Source organism: Triticum aestivum, chromosome 5D (assembly GCF_018294505.1).
Source record: "Triticum aestivum cultivar Chinese Spring chromosome 5D, IWGSC CS RefSeq v2.1, whole genome shotgun sequence".
In the NCBI taxonomy this organism is placed as follows: domain Eukaryota; kingdom Viridiplantae; phylum Streptophyta; class Magnoliopsida; order Poales; family Poaceae; genus Triticum; species Triticum aestivum.
In genome coordinates this window covers 239,317,306-239,340,780 of record NC_057808.1, presented here as the reverse complement: position 1 = coordinate 239,340,780, position 23,475 = coordinate 239,317,306, and the positions used below count along the sequence as shown (strand labels likewise).

General features: G+C 46.0%; 2 protein-coding genes across 7 annotated transcripts in view; both read right to left on the bottom strand.

Moving 5' to 3' along the window:
• Nucleotides 1-719: 719 nt before the first annotated feature.
• Nucleotides 720-3,215, bottom strand: LOC123120407 (glutathione transferase GST 23). 5 transcript variants are annotated; one of them, XM_044540390.1, is made up of 2 exons: nt 2,337-3,209; nt 720-901 (listed from the first exon to the last, which is right to left on the bottom strand). In XM_044540390.1, the coding sequence occupies exons 1-2, from the start codon at nt 2,679-2,681 to the stop codon at nt 881-883; spliced, it is 366 nt and encodes a 121-aa protein (XP_044396325.1). In that variant the 5' UTR covers nt 2,682-3,209; the 3' UTR covers nt 720-880. The 5 variants fall into 5 exon arrangements, with proteins under 5 accessions (XP_044396325.1, XP_044396322.1, XP_044396324.1 ...); XM_044540387.1 differs by lacking the exon at nt 720-901 and adding an exon at nt 910-1,864 and having other exon boundaries at nt 2,337-3,215; XM_044540389.1 differs by lacking the exon at nt 720-901 and adding an exon at nt 910-2,228 and having other exon boundaries at nt 2,337-3,213.
• An 891-nt stretch (nt 3,216-4,106) lies between these two features.
• LOC123120406 (beta-galactosidase 15) overlaps nt 4,107-23,475 on the bottom strand; it is a 34,610-nt gene continuing 15,241 nt past the window's right edge. Inside the window, exons 9-19 of one of the 2 annotated variants that reach the window (XM_044540385.1) lie at nt 15,852-15,939; nt 12,627-12,751; nt 10,559-10,756; nt 9,526-9,758; nt 9,032-9,147; nt 8,412-8,509; nt 7,778-7,864; nt 7,061-7,171; nt 6,616-6,824; nt 4,900-5,242; nt 4,107-4,450 (exon numbers count right to left, since the gene is read on the bottom strand). In XM_044540385.1, the coding sequence (XP_044396320.1) occupies nt 4,307-4,450; nt 4,900-5,242; nt 6,616-6,824; nt 7,061-7,171; nt 7,778-7,864; nt 8,412-8,509; nt 9,032-9,147; nt 9,526-9,758; nt 10,559-10,756; nt 12,627-12,751; nt 15,852-15,939 (1,752 nt within the window). In that variant the 3' untranslated portion in view covers nt 4,107-4,306. Of the gene's footprint in view, nt 4,451-4,899; nt 5,243-6,615; nt 6,825-7,060; nt 7,172-7,777; nt 7,889-8,411; nt 8,510-9,031; nt 9,148-9,525; nt 9,759-10,558; nt 10,757-12,626; nt 12,752-15,851; nt 15,940-23,475 lie in introns of both variants that reach the window. The other variant, XM_044540384.1, reaches the window with a different exon arrangement.

Sequence of the window (23,475 nt, the reverse complement as noted above, 5' to 3'; positions counted from 1 at the left end):
CATGCATCATCCTTGTCGTGAACGACGGTGTGGAAGATGTCCTTGGACACGGTGAGGAAGAGCCACCTAATGATGGTGGCGTCAATCGCCAGCCAGTCGGCGTCACGGTTCAGGACGAAGAGGTTGGCGGTGCCGTCGATGTGGTCCTGCAGGTTATACTCACGAAAGAGGAGATTGAAGTATGTCTTCCAAGCATAAAAATTTGCCTCTTTGTGGGAGAGGATAACCGGAACGCGGCGTTCGATGGGAACATCGCGGATGTAGGCAGGATCGGGAAGGGTGGCGGCGGAGGAGCCGGCGGAAGAGTCGAAGGGATTCGGTGGCTTCACAACCGGAGGAGTGGAGGCAGCGGACCGGTCGGAGAGGTTGGATCCCGACATGGCGGCGGCTAGGGTTGGATGCGGCCGGGGCGGGTTAGGGTTTGTAGTGGCTAGGGTTTTGGGGTTTGGCGGCTAGCGGCGGGAGAGAAGCGGGCGGGCGAGGCGAGAGGCGGGAGCGGAAGCAGTGGAGGAGCAGGCTACGGCAGCGCCAGGGAGGAGCGACGCAGGCGTGGCCTGGTTGGAGGGTGGCACGGCGGCGGCGGCGAGTAGTCGGCGGCGCGGGCGTGCAAGGAGACTAGCGGCGGCGGCTAGGGAGCAGCGGCGACGCGGCTAGGGTAGAGGATCGTAGGAAGGCTGATACCATATAGAAGATTATGCAACTCACGATACATTGATCGGGTGCAATATACACGTATATATAAGTACAAAGGATAGCCACGTCCTCAACTATACAAGGAAGGAGGAAGGCTTGTTGTACAAGAAATACACATATGTATCTACATCTTAACAAGAACAACCACCGACGGCGATGACGATTCCTCTCTGTCCGCTGACGAAGACTAATACCGCTGCTCCGAACACTGCAAGGGGAAGGGACCAGCGAGGAAAGTGTGACGCCCTACCTTTAATTTATGTATCGTAGGCTAAACTTTTGTGAATATGCTATGCTATGTCCGATCTTTTATGAACTTCATATGCTATGTCCGGCTGTAAATTGAACATTGCTATGCCTGATCTGGGGTTGCATGGATTTAGAGGTTTTGATATAAGAAGGATGGCCTGGCCAAATGAGAGGTGACTAGACGCTATAGGGCTCAAATTAGAACATTGTGGTTGTAGATGTTCTTACACGAGTATTTCTGAGAAAAAAATGTTACATGGGTTTTCTTTTTCCAATGACAATACACATGTAGCTGCAGAGTGTCCGCGTTAGAAAATTTGGTTTCTGTTGAAATCTGACTTGAATTTATGTCACCATAATATTTTGCTTGAAATGCGTATATTTGATAGCTACTGTGATGACTGGAATTTCTGAAATTTCATAGAAAATGAGTCATTTTTTATGGTAAATATGTGTCTTATTTATATCGTAAAGATCATAGTACAAGCCATGTAAATACAAGGATGCACTGGACCGTTTTTTTTTGTGGGTAGGACTGTATATATCGTACTAGTACAAGCAATTTTTTTTTGACATAGTACAAGCAATCACTTAAACGCAGACAGTGGCTTTGATCTAGCCCATGTTCAGAAAGGCTTCACGCATGGCTCGGTACCTGGGTTTCAGCCTCTCCACTAGCGGCGGGTGATCCTTCACCGGCGGCGAGTCCAAGAATCGCCCCATCCACGCTGACAGAGACGGGAACCTCTCCTCGGTGACCAGCCTCACGCCGATGATCTCCTCGTACATCGGGACCACGTACGCCAACGCACCGAGCGACAGATCCACGAGCTCGACGCTCTCCCCGGCAAAGAAATCCTTGCCGCCGACGGCGATCAACTCCTCCAGGAATCATCTGGGTAAAGTTCCTTTGTAGCTCAGGCTACATGTAACCTTTTATCTTCAGTCCTTCAAAGTTGCTTTGAGATTCATACTCTTCAACTAACTTACAGCAAGAAGATTTTTCTTTTTTGTTTCTCTCGAATGAAAGAATATGTAGACTTCAAACTTTCCAGGTCAAACAAAACTTACAACTTCAATGTGTGAAAAAACTTTCAGATTTTTTGGACCAACATAAATATACAAAATGAGGATTTTTTTGATTAAAAAAATAATTTTTAGCATTTAAAATGCATGAAAAAATCTGAAAGTTTTTTCCCACATAGTAATTAGAATGTTTTGTTGTTCTGTAAAGTTTGAAGTTTATACGTTGTCTCGTTTGAGAGAAACAAAAATGACAAATGTGCCTGTACGGATCATGATGCAAAAATGGATGGCTAAGATAAAGGGTATCATGTAGCTTGAGCTACACAAAACCAAACTTGGAACGGAGGAAAGAGAACCGCTGCGCTGACCTTGTCGTGCACGAACCTCACCCAGAAGCGGGCCATGGCGCGCTCGTGGGGGTCGTCGGGGAGGATGCGGCCGCCGCGGTGGCTCCACGCCTCGTCGACGAACTCGACGATGACGTCGGATTCCGCCACCGGTATGCCGCGGTAGAGCAGCACGGGGACTTTCTTGTGCACGTGGTTGTGCTCCAGGAGGTCGTGGCTCTTGTTCCTCAGGTCCTCCTCCACGTACTCGTACTCCACGCCCTTGATGCTCAGCGCCCATCTCACCTTGAGGACGTAGGGGCTTGCCCACATGCCAAAAAGCTTCACCTGCTCCGGCGCCTCCTCTTGATGATCATCATCATCCATGGCGGCGATGGCTTTCTAATCTAATGATCCGTTTGGTCAGTTTGCTGAATTTGTAGTGGTTTTCTTGTGGCGGAGATATTTTTTATGGCTCCAGTGTTTGATTAGTCAGGTCCGGTGGCTTGACTTCCGACTGAGCAGTCTGGACGATCGACGTTGCTTCCTTCGTTTTCACAGTTAATGAAAGGCCCAGCCAATTCAAACATGAAGACCTGCAATGCCCGATCAGCCGACAGATCTTTTCAAAAATTCTGCCGCCTCGACGACCATTAGATCTGACGCCATCATCGTCTTCAGCATTGTAACAAATGTAGTATTGCAGAGCTCTTCGCAATAGAGCTCATGTTGCAGAAACCATTTGCAATATAGGTGATATTGCAGATTTTTTTTTCCGGCTTCACATTTTTGTAACGTAGGTGTTCTCGCGGAAGAAAATTTTGCAACACAAATAATCTTGCCAATTTTTTTGCAATGGAGATGATGTTGCAGAAACGCCCCGCCATTCGCCGTCGCCCCTTGCAACCCCGTCGTCACAATTACAACAGGGAGGTGACCGGTGATGGTCGAAAACGTCATGGAGGAGGTCCGTGGCAGCCATACTGAGCTCAGGCGCACACCACACGGCCGGTGGTAGTGGTGGACGGGCGGCTGGGACGGTGATCGCAACCCACCCTAGCTGCAACGACGCACCACAACGGCTGACGGCCATGGTGGAGGCGAGCGGCAGAAGGACGGCGGACGGCGGAGGTCCCCAATGGAGAAGAGGAGGTCAGCCATGGTGGCAGCTGGAGTTCATGGTTGGCTGCGAACACGAGAAGAAGAGAGGTGGAGGAGGCAGGGCACAGGGTGCAACGATGGACGAGGGGCTTGCCGGCGACGACGCTCCCAGCGATCGGCTGGATGGAATCGGGCGACGAGGTATCGTGGGAAACGTAGTGTTGACATTGTTTACTGTTTGATACACCTGTATTATGTCTGATAGACCTGTATTGCAAGAATTGCAACAAGGGCCGTATTGCAGAAGTTAGCCTACGGTGTAGGTTGCTAGGTATCGTCTGATCAAACGGTGGTGAAGGTGGTGGACACCCGCGCTATTATCAGTCGGATGGAATGTAGCGTTTCTGTTTTTTTTTTAAGTTATTACTCCCTTCGATCCGTATTAATTGACGCTGCTTTAGTATAAAAATACACTAAAACAACGTCAATTAATATGAATCGAAGGGAGTAATATATTAATTCAAACCCATTCACTCGATATATAATACAGTTCTAGAATTTTATCCTTCAGCTTCTTCAGTCTCTTCCATGGGTGATCGATCTTATTGTTTTTTCTGATCAGAGTCATGGCTGTCGATTTCATTAATAATGAAATCAAATCTATAATGTTCGCACCACGTTTAGGACTGCAGGGTCGGCCCACAGAGATCATTTCCGAAGTGTTGTTCAATGTTCAGCATTAATCAAATCCAACCTCCAGGAACAAACAATGGTACAAGGATGGTACAATGGGGTACGTATGTGGGGCTTTTCCCTGTCCTTATTTCTTCAGTTGTAGGATTATCTTTACACCAACACCACGCACAACAATGGGTCAAGTGAAACACTCCCTTGCACCAGTTTGCCCCGCATCACATCTCGGCTCGAGGTTCTTTGGTGGCCGATGACGGCGAGCACTCGGCCTCAACTGCTAAATCCTTGACGACTCGTCGGCATGGATCACCAAATACATCATTCGAAACACTGATTGCGCATTCGTTGTTGCCCACACACGCCTGGAAACGAGGAAAATGGTAATAGTGTTATGACATCTGGTAGATATTCAGATTTGCATCAAGTTAGTGAACAGAGTTCATGCATCTGTTCCTTATCTAACAGACTGAATAGACAAAATAGATAAACATATAGTGCAACCACCGACTTGCTCGGAGTCTCTTCTCTCATTTTGGGGATCAAGTTTAGCCTTGCGTTGTTCAGAAACCACAGTAAATTAACCCCTCCAAATCTTTCATTTTCTTCTTTATTACGAATTTTGCAAACACTGATTGATGCACATGAGTGTGGGAAACTAAAAAGGTGCTTTCGCATTCGTCCATTAGAATTTTGCAACCACTTTTTATGATGATGATGCACATGAGTGTGAAATTAAAAAGGTGCTCTCGCATTCGTCCATTAGAATCAGAAGACATTTACTAGGTTTAGCAGTCGTGACTTGTCAGCTTACCTCTGATACCAAGGCAAGAGTACTCGAAGCATGGCACTTTCCTTCGGAGAAGTTCTGGCAACCACCTGACGGTGTTCCGTAGCTCGCAAATGTAATCTTAGTGATCAAATGCCCATCATCGCACCGTAAGCGCAGTTCTGGCGCTATAGTATCAACCAAGACACGACCACTGGTAAGGCGTGACCAAGCAGAAAGGGGAGGATAATAACTTTCTGATATCCTTGAGCAGATTGTTTTGGTATACTGAACCTCCAGTGATATCTTTGAAGGGTCACCCCCTGTTTCTTCAAACAATACCAGAAGATTGTCCGACTCCTGCAGCCATTCTCGTGGTATGTGGTACCTGATTGGAAATAACAAGGTTTGAGATTATAAAAAATGGTTATGTCACAGTAAAAGGCTGGTTTTCCAAACAAACAAAAAACACACTGAAAAAAACTAATATACACTTTAATCTTATCAAATGAATGCAATCCTAAGAGTTTAGAGTAGACTGGTCACATTCCATCAATAGGGGCTATGGAAGGATCTATTACTGATATAACCCCAATCACTGTAAGCAGAAAGTAAACGACAATGTTCTTCTCTGTTGAGAGGGTCGCCCCATTATGTAGTAGACAAAACTTCTTCGACAAGCCGGTAAGTCTATTCCTCTAATGCGATCTCTAAAATCACTGGACTGTTTCCTAACAAAGTTGCTTATCAACTAGGACCCTGGTTAATGGATAAGACTCCACGTTTGATGCGCCGCCCACAAAACATCTCTCCCCTTCTCGAAAAACAGCTTGTGGAGCAGTAACTCTTCAATTGACTCCCAGGAGACACTGGGTGCTACCAGTTGTGGAGCTATCCTGGTCGAAGTTGTCAGCCTCGATAAAGAGCCACGCTCACCAGTGACCCGGAACACAAATCTTGTCACAGTTTTTCTTTGTGCGTGTGGATAAAATCTCATCACAGTTCAAGCAAAGACCCTGACGACGATGTTCTGCCAACTCAGCTGGGGTGAGATGCCAAACTTGCCATGGCGCCGAGCTAGGTGTGGCGCAAAAAAGTTGCTAGTAGTGCTAGCGGGGAAGGCGTCGGAGTTGTGTTTACTGCAGGAGGAGTGGAGGGGCACAAGGGTCCCGTGGGTCCAGAAGGCTAGTGTGGTGACATCGATGGAGGGAAATGCCTCTCGTGACAGGCCTTGGCAAAGGAGGTGGCGGCATGGGGGTCGGACGGTTGTTGAAGCTCGACATCGACGCGAACACCCCCGGGCAGCCCTGACGTGTACAGAATTGCTGGGACGGGATTTGTCGGTGTGTAAGTGTACCCACTCAGAGGAGGATAGCATACGGGCATATCCCGACCATATCACCGGCCCGAGTGTCCAAGGGATTTTTAATACAAATTGAATGGTATAACTTTTGTGATCCATAAACCATGTTTTCTTGGTCAAATTGATGGTCAACGCCGAACCTCGAAATACATGCACGACATGTAAATAGGGACGGAGGGAGTTTATTTTATGTAACTAAAAATATGATGAAATTCCTTGACTACTCATGTCTATCAATATTGTATCATCACTTTAGAGTTCCAATTTGTGGCTTATCTGCATGTAATGCTTACACTACAGATATGACAAATATAGACATAAAGAATAGACAAATGTAGAAGAGAAACCCGGCCACCATGCAAAGAGTTATACTAAAAGATATAAGTATGTCTTAATACCAGCTTTGTGTCGGCATTCCACAGTTTGATTGACATTTGCTCTCACTGTACGCTCCTGGGTAGTTGCATGAAGTTGGGCACCCAGATTCTGGCGCTACTAGTGACCAGTAGCGCCCAATTAGATTACCATTCACCCAAGCCTGGCCCTTCCCCATGCTCCCAAGATAGATGGCGACAGGGTCGGTACCTTTGGGGGCATCAAACATAGTCTGCATATAGAAAACAGTAGTTAAGAGACAACCAATGTGCAGATTGCATGATCTTGCAGTAAAATTTGAAAATAAATTTGATGGATTAGATAAAGATTGGCTTGACCTGGGTAGGTAAAAGTTATATGAAAGACATGTCCATGCTAGCGCTAGAAATGATGGAAAGCACTAAGGAACTAATACAATACCATCAGCTGTATATGATGGCAAGTTTATGGAGGTGAAGGCCAACTTACCTTGTACCATGTAAAGGGTGACAGTATATCGTCAATCTGCATGCCACTCCACTCAGCACATGCCTGCTTCTCAGGAGCATAAATCATAGAAAACTCACCTTTCAGCCCCACCTGCATTTTAAATATACATCTTACATGTGCATGGTATGCTCAAATCAGGATAAAATATTTTAAGTCCATGGCAACTCCAGAAGCCTACCTGGAACAATACTAGGTAAAGAACACATGGTGAGAGATACTGTATGCAACATTCTCTTTGGTGGAGAACAGAATAAGGAAGAACTGTAGCAGTTTCACTACCAAACTAAGCTGTAATTTTTTGGTTATATTTTCAGTAGTTAGCCAGTAAATTCGGTCTAACGATATGGATGGTTTTGGGCTACTTGTCATGTGTGTCAGAAGAATACTAGTACAGTATTCTAGTATCTTTGACAATCTAATGTAAAAGAGTGAAGTGCATTGTAGGTCGTCAAACTATTTTCGGAGTCTCACGAGGCCATGGAACTTTAAAGATCGTCATCTGGATCCCGGAAGTGCATTCTAGTATCTAGCATGAGTAATTGCATTTCCGGGACAGACAATGATCAAAGTTCCAGGACCTAAGGAAGACCCTGAAAATAGTTTGAGCACCTATGATACTCAATGCAAAGTCTGCACGCCTGCATCAAAGTGTGAACAAAGTAAAAGTAGGTGTGGCTGAAAATTCCAATGCTTTACCTGATATGTCCAAACGGAATGAGTCAGGTCAATGTCCCCATTTGGCAATCCAGTGAGTTTTACTTGACCTCTAAATCCAGCTCCATCCTTCTCCAAGAAAGCACCATAATTCTTTGTGATTGTCCAAGGCAATATGAGACATCAAATAATGTATCACGTTTTGTGCGTGATGATCATACGTGCATATATAACAGAACAAAAAGATACAGCTAGCTAAATGAAGATGATAGCATCACATGCATGCACAGCATACAAGTACCTCACTTCGATGTAACTGAAATTTCTTTCACCTATTATACGTTCAACCCCACAGTTTCAACATGCGCATAATATGAGAACAAAAAATGAGTCCAGCGGTAGAGGAGCCCCATGGAATTGTCATTAAGGTAGAAACGACCATGAGACACCAAAATTCGTTCATAATGGGAGTTGAACCCTGGTCGGGAAGGACACAGCACAAACTTAACCAAGAAAGCATAAGCCTAATTGCTGGACTAAATGTCATGGTTGCTAATTATTATTACAGGTGAGTGCACAGATGTTTTGAGGCAGTAACTATGTACGCCTGATCTTTCAAATGCTATAAATAATATTATTTAGCTAAAAAAGGCAGCATCATAAAATTATGAAATACCTGCAAGCCAACAATTTCTGACAATAATGTCAGCTTATTAAGACCTTGAACAAATTGAACCGGTTGCTTCAGTGACACCCAGTGACCAACTTGACTACCTGCATATTGAAAGATTCCATTATGAACAAACGAATCTTTCATCTATGCATTGGCACACAAACATCAACACCAGAGCATGTCATACTATGTTTAAAAAAAAACAGACAGTTGCTTGCTTGTAGCTAACCAATACCAAAGTTCTTCACCAGCGATAATCTGTGTTGTACTACTACACATATATATTTATAGAATGAAAGCTTGAAATAGGTGGTTCAACTATTTAATAAAGCATATAACAAGTAGTACTAACTAAAGTTGAACTGCACCGACGTTACACAGTTCTTATAACAGGGTTAGTAAAATTAAACAACAAAAATATCTCAATTTGAATTCATAAACTTGTTTACTTGAAAATTGAAATAGGTGGTCCATTACCACCACAATTAGGAATTGAATAATTGACCACTACCACCAAGGAACCGACGACTATGATCTACTGTAGGATACATTTTTTCCACATAAACAGGATGTCAGCAGATAACTAATCATTTTTATGTAGATTGATAGTCCCAAATAAATACCTGCAAGCTCTCCATTTACAAATACACGAGCTACATCACGAATTTGGTCTATTTTTAGTGCAGGAAGATCCCCTTTTGAACTCCAAAATCTAACATCCTCATCCGAAATGTTTACACTGTTAAATCCAAAAATGTATATATATTAGATCCTCTCAATATAAAGAGTGCATTATCAACAGAATCAGAATGTGAAGTACATGACAATCAAACTGCATACTGATCAAGCATTCTGAAGGCACAACAGATCCATTGCAACCCAATAGCTGGTGCAGATGATCAAACAAACTATATCATTTTGAAAATCTACAAACATGTAAATTTCCAAAAAAAATGTATATTAAGGTATTTCTCAATTCAATCAGCCTCGAAGGAGAGAACCCAGTCCAATCAGTCATTGGCTAACTAGAGAAGAGAATACTGGTAGTTTGTTCCCTACAGAATGTAAGCGCACAAAATTATATACACTCTAACAGCTTATATAGGTCAACATTCACCTGGTAGTATACCACAGGTAGTCAGATGTGTCCTTTGTTACATTTAAGTGCTCTAATATTCCCTGCGTAGCAAAGCTTTCACCACCCCATGTACCAAAGATCTCTTTAGAAGTCCACCAAGTACCCGAGAAATAGGACCCATGAACCCCAGGTAATAAAAGACTAGGCTTATGTCTACTTGAATGACTTGGGGACCCAGATTCAAACGTAAAAATCGAAGTTTGTGCACCAACCTGAAAGATAACGAGTAAACCGTTAAGAAGCACCACAAATGTAAAAAAAACAATTCAGTGAAATTTACCCAGCATGTTGATGTGGGACATCTAATTCAGATCCAAACAATTACAGCCATCAATATTTTCTAACATGACTGTAAACTTGGAAATGCACGAAATTAAATAAAGTATGTTAGAGATTCCGATGACAAAAATAAGTTCACCCAAGTAGTTTCTAAACCTCTGACAACATTGTTGCTGGTGATTAAGTTTTTTATGCTATTAAAAGTTCGAACCTAGAAACTCTCATGTTTAACAATTTGATATCTTTGTGGTCCTGAGGATAGGTGAGATTGCGGGGTTATCCTTTGTGTATATAAATGAGATTCCAGTAATCCTGAGAATAATTACAGAATAATTACTCAAAAATCCTGAGAATAATTACAGAATTATTAATTAGGCATGTTTTGTCATGAACCAGGAACAGCCTCCAGCTGAATACAGAAACTATGACTGATCGCACTTCTAGAGACACCTCTGCTTGCACGGCCACCTGATGCAGCAGCCATGCCTGCTCAGCCTGCCTAAGCTGCAGTTGCTGTGGCCTGTTTGAGTTTCCTGTTTCTTAGTTTATGGCTCCTGTTTTCCCCTTTTAGCCTTCGTTTTGGCGCCCTGTACATGTTCTAAATGTTTCCACTATTTTGGCAGTCTTCTTCTAATACAATATGATATGCATTCAGATGCAACTAGATAAAACAAGCATTGTGCTCACACTAACATAGGAAAGAAATAAATATGCACAGTTAGAGATTACTCACGCGAGCAGTATTGAAAGCCACATTCTCACAATCTGGTAGTATGCTCACAGACCATGGTGGCAGATTATAAGATTTACCAAAGATCCAGACTGATGCATATTTATGCTCATCAATATTGGCAAGAAAGGCGGAGCAAATCAGTCCATTTCCTGTCATGCTTCTGTTTGTTTGAACTTTTCCATTGGAATATACATGTGCCTGTATTAAACAAGAGCGTAAGCAAAGTATTAAGAGGCAATTGCACTGGAGATACGTGAACTTGGTGCACGATAACACTTAAACTAATCTGTCCACTGCGGCGTGCAGCATGTAAAATTGCACATTTGTGCGCACTCCTGTGCTCTCTTTCAGGCCTGTAAATTACCAAATACCCATCTGAGCTGTGTATGATTCATACCAATAGCAACCCAGATGCTGATCGACACCCTAAGGGCCAAACCCATCTTTTCAAAACTCCCTTCTTCAAGATCCCAGTGCCCGAATTTCCCTCTCTGCTCTCATGACCTGGGGGTGACGGCAGGCTCTCCCTCTCTGCTCCTCGTGGATGGTTCCTTCCACTCGGGGGAAGAATGAGATGGGAGGTCGTGCAATATATAGATGACATACCGCCAGAGATGGGAATGATGAACGGCTTATTACGGCTTCCATTTGCAGGTAAAATGTTAACCATTAATCAATTTAGGATTATTTGGGGGTATTCCGTGAGCTTTTTGGTTAAGTCTCCACACACGATCCATATAGGACTTCGGCGACTCAATGTTGTCGTAATTTGGTGTGTGCCGCCGGGTCATTGACGTTTAGGTTCCATCTCCGTCACTCTTAAAGTTGCTGGCGTCCAAATCCTCCATATCGTTGCTGCAGTTCACCGCCTCCTCAGTAGCTGTGGATAGCTTGATTAGAAGAACTGGTAAGGATTGCCAAAAATTGGGAGTCCTAGTCGAAAAAAGTATGAGGCGCCCTAAGACTCGAAGTCCTCACAAGCATGGCATGTGTGTGAGTAGCCAGACATGGCATGCCATGTAGGCAAGATTAGCCTGGCGTGCCTCAGTTGGGACCAAAGTGAACCCGAAAGTCAAGTTGATGGATTAGCCCATTGCATATTCCAAGTTCATGGGGTAACGTATTCCCACGCGCCATGTTGATATATCTCCATTGCAATAAGCTCAAATGTTAATATTCACAACCTAAACTGTACATAGAAATGATCACATACAAAACAAAACTCCCAGTCCCTAAGAAGTGAGACTGTTAGGTTCTAATTATAAAACAATTTTTGGGTAATAATTGTGAGGAAATATGAAATTGTATTTCCATTAGGCCAGAGGCGGAGAAGGTAAGCTACGGCAAGTAAGATGCTGAACCCCTAGACCTCTCTCGCGTGACGCTAGTAGGAGAGGGGTTGTCGCACGTCATAGGCAGGGGAAGAGGTAACATGGGGGGATAGTAGATTGGTTTATTGCTCGATTGATAGGAGACTAGAGGTAAGCATTATATAGCCGACGTTACGGACTTAAGGTATAATCCAAACAAACATGGAATATTACTAACTAGACATGTAAACAAAGTACAGGGAATAAAATCTTGCCAAACTAAGAGGATACAACTAATCTTTTCATTTAGCGACTACTGCATGCATCTGGTGACATTGTTGCCCCTTGTGTCAGCCTCCTGCGCCTATAGGGGATGCCCCACATGACAAGTAGAGGGACAATAGGTTACCCGTTCCTATAACCATATAATAGAAGGTTTAGACTATTTGCATGCGCCAACCAGTAGAACCAAAAGTTCGAACTGATGGAGAAGGTTGGGCAATCCACACATAATCCAATAGCCCTGCTCATGTGTGGCTCGAAAAGTCCTAAATGTGGACGGAAAGAGGGCCAACAATTTTGTATTCAAAATTGCAAACGCCAAGACTTGAACCAAGACCTCTTGGTTCTGATACCTTATCAAGTTTCATGCACAGTAGAATCAAAAGTCCGAACACATGAGGAAGGTTGGGCAATCCACATATACTTCAACATATACATAGTTCATGAAATCAAAAAGCAAGAAATCGGCAACAAACCTCTTGCATTGATCCTAACTTTACATATTGAGGTGAGCCATCCACTGCAATGAGAGCTGGTTCGCAAAGTTTGATAGCTGTGTGTAGATCTTTCAGATGTCCCCACTTAGGCTGCCTTAAGAAACCTGAAAATAAGACGATTGTAACTGAACTTCTCCCTTTTTAATGAAAAGAAACGCAAAGGTCTTTTGCGTTTTCTCGAAAAAAAAAAGAATCTGAATATTAACTCTGATGTTTTATACACGCAAATACTAAGATATAACTCAGATGCCTACTCTTAAATCACTTGATGATATACACATTTACCACGTTGTTATAATAAGGCACCTACATGGGACGCGGAGGAATTGATCCCGAGCTCATATGCTCCCGCATGAACAGTAAAATCGAAAAAAATTCAAAAAATTCCAAATTTTTTTTTGGGAGAAACATTGACAAAAGTTCTAAGTGCCTGCAAAAATTCGTCGTGAAATCACATTCCTAGAAGGCGTGGCAAAAAAAACAAAAACAGTACTCTGAAAAAGCTACTTTCAAAAGCATTTTGAAGCACTGAATTTGTTTTTTTTTGCCACGCCTTACAGGAATGTGATTTCATGATGAATTTTTGCAGGCACTTAGAACTTTTGTCAATGTTTCTCTCAAAAAAAATTTGGAATTTTTTGAATTTTTTTGATATTTTTTCGATTTTACTGTTCATGCGGGAGCATATGAGCTCGGGATCAAAAGATGACTTTCGACCTACATGCTACCATATGACACAATTTGAATGAAGAAATACTAAAATTGTAAAAGTTCACCATAATCATGCTTCTTTTCAAGAAAACGCAAAAGGTTTTGTGTCTCAAACTCTCAATGCATTGATAGAAAAAGATAGTTACATGCAAGCCCAAAGAAGGGCCACAACCAAATATACAACAACACATTCCTAAGTAGGCACCATTGGATCAAGCACCTCAAGACCCACCACCTCTACTTTCGTGCCCACAGCTGGGCCTCGACCTTTACTGTGGAGAAGACCGCGTTGCGCTACTTCCAAATCCACCAAACCGCGAGCATGATCACTGAAGAGGTTCCCATCGTCGCAGTATTGGGGGCGGATTGGACAACCTACTACCACAAATCGATGAGGCTAAACCAGGCAGCGGGGCTGGACGGTAAAAAAAATCCATAAAAGTATCGTGCCACAGAGTGCACAAGAAGGAGCAGCCAGTGAGGTGGCCCATGGTCTCCACTGATTGGTCGCAAAGCACACATCTTAGAGCATGCTGAATCCACGTCATGCAAGTCTCAGCGGTGTAGGACCGATACTAGCAGGCAATCAAAATGAATAACTTCAGTGTGGATGGGCCCACATTTTCTAGTTTAGCCTCCAAGAACTCAGAAACAATCACCCATGGAAGAGTGTTATAACAAGAGTACAAGACCAGAAACTTTACTGCTCATCCATCATTCACCGCCACGAAATGGTATTCGGAGAGGCAGAGAGCTGTGCTAGAGATATATTCTAGTTTCGTGTACAGGTGGTGCTATTCCTTGCTGTTATAAGGGGTTATTTGTGTTGAAGTGTAGATGTGGATTGCCTAGCCCTTTCCATCAGTTCGGACTTTTGGTTGCTTTGGCTAGTGCATGAAGCTTAATATGGTATCAGAGCCTAAGGTTTTGAGTTCAAGTCATGGCTTTCGCGGTTTATCCAAAAATTGTTGTTGCCCCCCTTGTCCACGTATAGGCCTCTTGAGTCATATCTCTGAGTCTATCACGTGTTGACATCCCGCATCACACATGAGAGGGGGTGTTGAAGTGTATATGTGGATTGCCTAGCCTTTTCCATCAGTTTGGACTTTTGGTTGCGTTGGCTAGTGCATGAAGCTTAACGTGGTATCAAAGCCTAAGGTCTTAAGTTCAAATCCTGGCTTTCACGATTTATAAGAATTGCTGTTGCCCCCTCTGTGTGATTGTGTCCACGTATAGGCCTCTTGAGCCATACCTTTGAGTCTATCACGTGTTGACTTCCCGCGTCACACGTGAGAGGGGGTGTTGAAGTGTATATGTGGATTGTCTAGCTCTTTCCATCAGTTCGGACTTTTGGTTGCGTTGGCTAGTGCTTGAAGCTTAACATATGATCCGATACGATCTTTATGTGTGTTTAGGAGTTCGCATGTCCTGCTAGGGGCCACTACCAACTAGTGACCGAGTAGCGGTACTCGTGTCCTGTTCAGACCAATCGTGCATGAACCTAAAGGGTCACACAATTAAAGGTCCGAAGTTGAAAACAGATTTGACCCGAAGGATGTAAAGAAGAGTTAGTTGATTGGATCTGGACCATTAGGGAGGGTGCCCCAAACCCTAGAGGAGGTCACCCCTTATAAAAGGAGGGCATGGGGAGGCCTGCACATCCCTGACAGCTGCCACGTCACCCACCTCCTCCACTCTTGCCCAAGGGTTTCAGAAACCCTATGGCGGACCCCCCTCCTTGACCGTTGTTCCGCGTTGCTAGCACATCTCCACCCAAGCACCAGCCAATTGCTGATCCCACACGTGTTCATATCTTGTAAGCGTTGCAGCTACAACACTTAGACGAATCGTTGGAGGGATCCGGAGACGGTAATACAACTACTCTACATCGACATGTTACACCGACTCTACTTTCGCAAACAGGACTGCATGTCTAGTGGTAAACCCATGGTCTCTAACAGCAGCATGTTCTTGGGTGTTCGCGGTAGATTTCTTTATTTTGTGTTAGTGTAGCCTGCCGCGTATGCCAACAGCTGCCTCAAGCCCCCCCCCCCCCCCCCCCCCCCCGAAACAGTGATAGGTAACACCAAGCACTTCATGAAGTTGGTATACAACCCTAATGTGTGCTAGAATCACACGAGCAAGTTGCAAGCAATAAGTAACTCCGTCCTATTCGGGTGGCAAAAGATGACGAAGTTGTCCGCATACAGCAAAACACTGGCCGACGGGTCATGCAGCCTAAGACGCAAAGAGCCGGCTCAGGGTATCAGTCACTAGCACAAATCGTACTTTTAACAAAGTGATCGTTACATGTTACTCTCCCCTTTCCAAAATTATTGTCGTGGTACGGAGGGAGTACTATTTCAAGGACAAAATGAGCAAGACGCGTTACGTGCCAAAGTCATCAGTCCTAGACCTCTTATATGTTAAAACAAAAAATATATTAAATCTTTATAGTTCTGAAGTCTTGCACTTACAAAGAAATTCACATACCATACTCGTTAACTGGAGCATCATAATCATAACTTGTTATCTGAAGCGGACCACCAGCTGTTCGGGCAAAATTTGTTCCACCAAAATACTGCAAACAAAATATTTAGAACCATCATACTCACGGTAAAACATTTTCACGTTACAAATGAACAATTGGCTGACATTTTACTAGAAGTACCAGAATTAAGTCAACCAATAAAATGCTATGCAATGTAACTTATGATTACAAGCTGGAATAAATATTTGTCAAACATCTAAGGGAATGTGAACCAAGGATCACTACATTGCTTGAAATATCTGTTTTGTAACTTGAAATATGCTCACAACTTGATTCGCCTTATAAAACTTGAGCAAAATGAGACCTGTAAGTTGTAATGAACAGAGCTCGTTGTACTGCACAAGTGTACAATTCAAAAGGTAGTCAAAGAACATGAATTGTAGAAGTTTACAATAACTTTTTACAAAGGAAGGGCTACAGACTTGGATTACAAGACAATCTACAAGAGACTACACCCAAACCCCTTAACCAATAGGAACGATACCATACTGCCATTAGGAGAAGTTTCCCTTTTTGTCTTATTATCACTATTCATTGCTGCTGCATGTTGATGCGGTTTAATCATGCTTGGGAACATTTAATGATGTTGTTATGAGAATGCAACTTGTATTACTTGGGTAGGGAAATACGCAAGAACACCTTATACAATGGGGTATATAAGCAGCTCTAATATATATACATCTGACCCCCTACCTCCATGAGCTCATGATGGATCAACGTTAATGAGTTTGGAGATATAACGATTGTGCTGAACAAGAGTCGACGCCTTAAGTCGGCCAACTGAAGCCCCAAAGGCACATACTTAAGTGCAACAATCTGATCATTTAGAAGCTGTTGGAGAAAGAGAACAACCATGGGCTGTCGCGACCATGCCCCCGTCAGGTGAGCGCTGCCGGCGGCGGCTCTCCGATCTCCTCCCGCCGGCCATCCCTGCAACGACCGAGACTAGATCCGGAATCCTCTCAGCGCGCTCCATCTTCTCCCTGTGAAGCTCTGCTCAGGGCCATGGCTGGTCGCTCTAGGCTCGCGTCCGCGTCGATGGCAGCCACGGCAGCTGTCCCTCCATCCGTGCCGAGCACCGACTCTGCACCATCCCACTCAGCAGAGCTCCGGCGTCCTCCTGCCTGGAGGTTCAGGAGGGAGAATTAAGGCGTGATGTCTTCATCTGCGCGCCCCTCGAAGCCGGCGAAGGTGGTTTCTCCTGCTACGACGCCCACCGCACCACAAGGCTGTCGGCGTCAACCCCAGCCCAGTGACGTCAACCCCCGACGCAGCTCTAGCTGTTCCTACCCTGCCCTCGCTGGTTCGGCCGTTGGGTTCCCTACCGCCGGCGTCACCTAGGCGCCCCTGCAGCCACTCTCCTCTGGAGATGTCCAGCCTGGAAGCAGCTCCCGCTGCTCATGCGTCGCGCCCCTGCGTGCTAGACGGCTAACCCAGCATGGCTTAGAGGCAGATGCTTTCGGTGCTTGTGTCGAGGTCATCGAGCATTCTCTTGTAGGGATCCTATCCGCTGCAGGAACTGCCTCCATTTCAGGCATTCTCTTGTAGGGATCCTATCCGCTGCAGGAACTGCCTCCATTTTGGCCACACCGCTCGTTTCTGCCGTGCAGAGCAACCCATGGATGAGACTGCGCCGTTACGACGTGCTGCTCCATCACCTTCTTCTCCATCACTTGCATTGGTCGACGCTCACGTGCCTTTGCAGCCTGACCTTCCAGAGCAGACTAAGCTACTTCGCGTTGAGCTTCGCGACTGCCTTGCACGTGTTTCGTGCGTTTTGGCGAGAGCGGAGGCCGCTCTCGGCAAACTCCAAGTTGTGCCTGCAGAGTCTCTGTTGCCTGAGCTCCAGGTTGATTTTGATGTTGGCGAGGATGCCGACCATTATGCAGGTTTCTCACCTCGTGCTCGACCCTGCCCGTTGCCGTCGACTGTGGTGTCGTCTGTCTCTGGGAGTGAAGTCATCACTGAGGTGGTGGCTCCAGTGCTGCAAATTATGTCTGAGTTGAAGGAGCTATGTAGGGAGCCCATTTCACATGTTTTCGATGCTGCTTCCTAAGGAGATGGGGTCGCTTGGAGATGCCAGCTACGACCTCACCGCCATCGTTGAAGACCAGCCAGCCGCTCGCCTGTGGACCGTGGAGGTTTGGATACTGCTATTGCTCTCTCTCCTATGGTTGTTGGCCAGGTGGCGTCTGTGGGTGCCAAGGTTGATGAGGTAGGCGCTTTGGCACCTAATTCTGAGGCGCCGAAGTCCATCCGATCGCCCGTCTTTGACCGTGAAGGTATGTTGGCACGCATTGACGAGGCGGTCTTCGCGAAAAAGCTTTGCGGCTTGCTCGCCAGCTTGGAGGCAGCTAGCCTTGGGTCTGGCACGGAGATTGCTTGCCTCCTAGCGGAGGAGGCTTCTACGGGCAAAATCAAGAAGGTGAAGAAGACTCTCAGGAGCATAGGCAAGAAGAGTTCCGCCATTGGTAAGGCGTCCGCGGCTGTGGATGATACTCTCTTCGACCACCATCTCCGATTGGCTCGTCTTCGTGTATTTGGCTGTGTCCGTTGTCTTTAACCTTGGTTTCGCTAGGGGTTTCGTTGCTACGTAGAAGTGCGAGGGATCGGGGTTGTTGCGCGTTATGTGTGGTTGTCAGGTTGACCGTGGGGTCATGGAGTTTCTTTCTTAGCGAGTAGTCCGCATGTGGTCTACTTGTATCATTTTTCGTCCGGTTTTCCGTTAATTAACTGGGCAATTCTCTTCTTAATTAATCGATGAGGCAAATCTTTTGCCTCCGTTTCGAAAAAAAGATCTGATCATTTACCTGCAACCTCGTATAAAAAGCATCCAGACTAATATGTTTGGTGAGCGCATGCTTCACCTGATCTCGAGTAATGCCGATAGCAAATGTACTGTCAGGCAAAAGAGTAGTCATGTAGTGACAGAAACACCGAAATCTTCAATAACCACCGAAACAAGTCACCTCTTGTATCAAAGAAGTTGTAGCTCACAACTTAGCCTCTGCACTCAAACGAGAGAAACTGCAGTCTATTTCTTCATCTTCTAGGCAATGAGAGAACCACCAAGAAAGCCACAATAAGCAGAAATCGACGGGCAATCTAAAGGATCACTAGCCCAAGTAGCGTGGAATACGCCTGAAGCTGTAGGGAACTGGAGCATGGAAAGAAAGACGGTGAGAAATAGTTCCATGAAGATATCGCAGAACCCCAAGGAGGTAATTCCAACAAACCTAAGAGGGAGCAGAGGCAAACTGACTATGAACATGAAATCGATAGGAGATATCCGGACGAGTGAAAGCTAGATTGACAAGACTCACAACAAGATGGTGATTGGGTGTCCGATTAGAAAGAGGATCACCATCAAAAGCTCGAAGGTGGACACGGTCCACCCAAGTCTCAATAGTACGCTCATTGCTAAGAGCAGCACGAGCAAGAAGATCCTAAATCTACTTCTTGGAGTATAAAAAAGCCATCTGGGTAGAAGAAACCTCACCAAAGAACTAGCTATGGACGGGTGCGTGGAAGCTTGCTATCCATGTGCCAGAGCCATCAGTTGGTCGCGAGATCTTATGGGTTTCACCTCTAGCCTACCCCAACTTGTTTGGGACTAAAGGATTTGTTGTTGTTGTTGTTGTTGGGTAGAAGAAACCTCAATCCCAAGAAAGTAGCCAAGAGGGCCAAGATTAGACCAAAGAAACTGCTCACTGAGGTGAGGCACTCAAACTGGGCACGAGTGGCTACTAAGGTTAAGCACTCAAACCAGACACGGGTGGCTTGCTCAAGGAAGTGTAGAAGGCCACAAAAATGGCATACCATGCGCCCAGGAACTGAATACCCAGGTGGTGGCTGCATGTAGACCTCCTCACGGGACTAGCCATTAAGAAAAACATTCTCGACATTGTAAAACATGCGCCCAGGAACTAAATACCCTGTGAAGCTACGACACCCTTTGGTTCAGCCAGCCTCGTTGGCTGCTCCGTTGTCGACTGTTCTGGTCGAAAGGCGGCCCTCTGGCCTCTGTTATTCCAACCGGCCAAGATGCAAAAGGGGAGAGACAATTCGACAACGAGTCCCCGCCCGGTTCTCTTTTCTCTGGCAAGCACTAGCGGCGGAGCGACAGCAAGGTCTTCATCCCTAGTGGTAGCATCCTGATGATGGAGATTTCGGTTCGACATTGAAGTCTCGAATAAGATGGACCAGATTGCACACTACAGCTTGCATCCAGGGTATTTTCTGCTAAACTCTTGGGCTGGGTCATAATTTTGTTTTCTTTAGGGGGCCTTTGGGTCAGCTATACTGAATTGCAAAATGAATGAGCTGTAATTTTGATTTTTCTTGCCTAATTCAAAGATCCCACCAAGAATAGTCCTACCTTGATTTCGGTTCGATCTGGAAGTTTGAGTGCGCTTGGTTGGTTTTGATCCAAGATCTATTGCTATACTGGTTGATCTACCTTCTTTTCCATACATTTGACACAATTTTTCTTCTTACTCATCATGTTTTGAGATGGAAATCGTGTTTTCCCGCCCCAAACTCTCGAAGCCGAGTTTTCTTGGCCACGCATCACAAGACAATCCTTGTAGCTCTCAAGAGAATCACCAGAGGATGTCTTAACCATGTAGACCAACTTACAAATGATGGGACGAACATATGGAGGAAGGGAAGCAAGATCCCACGCCAGTGCGCTCAAGAGCAACAAGCTCCTCTGCCATCGCATGTTGTCATTCCGGATGAACACAGCATGGCTCGAGAAGAACTAGGACGACGAGAAGGGACCACTTGCGGCGTTGAGTTTAATGGGGGTGGCCTGCGGGGGTAAGATGGCATGCCACGGTGGACACCATTGAATATGTTGCGATGGGTGATGGGAATCGACCAAGTGCAGATGGAATTGATGATAAAATTGGGATCGGGATGGGCGACAGGGGAACTAGGGCACAAACACGATCAGGAAATCGATAGAAAATCAAAGTAGAGATGATACCAAGATAAGAGAAAAACGATCTGTGTGTGGTGACACTATGAGTTGCACGTGCGGTCGAGAGAGAGAAACCCTAAACCAAGGGCTTTGATGCCATGTTAGGAAATAACAACTTGTATTCCTCCAAGGCCAAGGACATTGTATATAGAGATAGAAGTACGGAAATAAGCAAGATACCCCTTATACAGTGGGGTATATACACACCACTAATATATACATCAACATGTGACAGCTCGAAGGACTGAAGCTAGGGCTCCATTCAAACGAATCTTGGAATAATATGTGTTGAACCAGTATGGGCCCTAGCCCATCTTGATATGTCTTTTGGGCCCAAGCCCATGAGTGGATCTGACCTAGAAGAGGTGCCCCTCCTCCTCTGTCCCATCGCCACACACACAAAAGACTCACGCGGAGAACAAGAAGAGGGGGCTCGAGCTGTCTGGAGGTACTCTCTCTCCCGATTCAACATGGTATCAGAGCCAGCGACGGCGGGGCCTGAGGAGACGGCGGCGACGTCCGGCGAGGTGGCGGTGGATCTGGGCGACGTCCAGCGTGCTGGAGAGGACCGGCGGGGCTGCAGGCGGAGGCTGCCTGTGAGGAGCGCGTGGGCTGCTGCCGGCGGCGCTGCTCTCTCTCGAGGAGAAGTGGATGTGTGCGTGCTACGGGCGCGCGCGACGCAAGGCACGGCCGGGCTGCTGCTGACGGCGGAGGGCCGGCTGCTGGGCGTGCTGCTGCTGCTAAATTTGCTAGGGTTTACTACTGCAGCTGCTGTTTGCTGTTGGTCTGGGCTGAACGGCTGCTGCTGCTAGTGCTTGTTGGTCTGTGAGCTGAGGGGGAGAAAGTAGGAAATGCTGGTGTCGTGCAGCTGCTTGTCAGGGGAGATACGAGTTGTGGTGTTGTTCTGTTGCGTTTGCTCTGGTGCTTGCTTGTGACTGCTGTTTGAGGAGTTTCTGCTGCTGCTACTAGGAGTTGCGGCTGCTACTCCCGACCAAAGATGGCTGAACCAAATGCACTTGCTGAGGCTTTCGAGAAGCTCGCTAAGATCCTCGTAGAGTCCAACTCCAACTCTGGGGCCATCGTTCCTCGACAGGAAGTGGCTCAGAAGCTCGAAATGTCACCCCTGGACATGAAGCTAGAGGGGGCCACAAATTATTTGAGCTGGTCCAGGAGGGCTTTGTGGGCTGTTGAGCATAAGGAGCTTGATGAATATTTGTTGGGCACCATTGCAGAACCAAGAGACAAGAGTAGTGCAGAGGGAAAAAGGTGGAAGGCTATCAACTCTGTACTTATGGTGTGGTTGTTGAACTCTGTCGTGCACTCCATTGGACGCTCTGTGGAAGGGCTATCCACACCTACTGAGATACGGAAGATTCTATCCATCCGGTACTCTGGCAAGGGCAATGTCATGCTCATTGCTCAAACTAAAACCGAGGACAAAATTAGGTTGTTGCGCCAAGAGGATGGCATGTCAATGATGGCATACGTGGCAGAACTGCAGGCTCTGTGGGCAGACCAGGATAACTGTGATCCTCTGGAACTCTATGATGCAGCTTCAATCGAGTCAGGGCACAAGTGGATGGCACGCAGGCGTGTGCTGAAACTTTTGGCTGGCCTCAAAGGTTGCTATGATGGTAGGAAGACTTCCCTGCTGCACCAACCTAGTCCGCCTACCATTGCTGAGGCTATTGCAGCGATGACTCAAGAGGAGGTGCGCCTATCTCTTGAGCATGCAGACATGAAGGTTGTGCCGGCTTCGACATTTGCAATCACCGGGTGCATGGAGTGGGGAGATCCCACCAAATGTCATGTCTGTGGGGAGGTAGGTCACTGGAAGAGAGAATGTCCAACTCGTGGCAGAGGCAGGGGATATAACAGAGGGGGAAAAGGCAGAGGCAGAAGAGACAGAGGTGGATACTCAGAGACCTCATGGGGTCAGGCTTCTAGGGGCAGAGGTGGCTACTCAGGACACTCAGGGGGTCAAAGGGCTCACATGGCCGTTGCAGGAGACACTGGGACGTCCAAAGGCAAAGATGTAGATGATGCTGTCTATGGAGACTTTGCTCACTGGGCATCCACTGATGAAGGTAATCCGGAAAGAGCATCTCTTGCTACTAATGAGAGTGCTCCAGAGTGGGTTCTTGACTCTAGAGCATCTAGGCGTGTTGCTAGTAACTCCTGCGTGCTCGAGTCTTACAATAAGCATCCTCCCTCTCACACGAGCACTATACAAACAGCTGATGGCACAAAACAGCCAGTCATAGGGGTTGGTACAGTAAAGTGTACTCCGACCATTTCCCTATCGCCAATTTTACATGTGCCAGCCTTCCCTGTCAGTTTGGTCTCTTTCAGTGCACTCATTGATCAAATAGACTGTCGTGTGATCCTTGACAAGTTCGGTTGCTTGATTCAGGTGCGACAGACGAGCCAGACGGTTGGGACTGGCACCAGGTGTAGAGGGTTGTGGTACATGGACCAGGAGGTGCAGCCGAACTTGGTGTGTGCTACGACCATGGAGGGCAAGGAGAAGCAGGCGATGATCCATCATTGTAGGATGGGGCATGTATCTTTTGATAAGATGA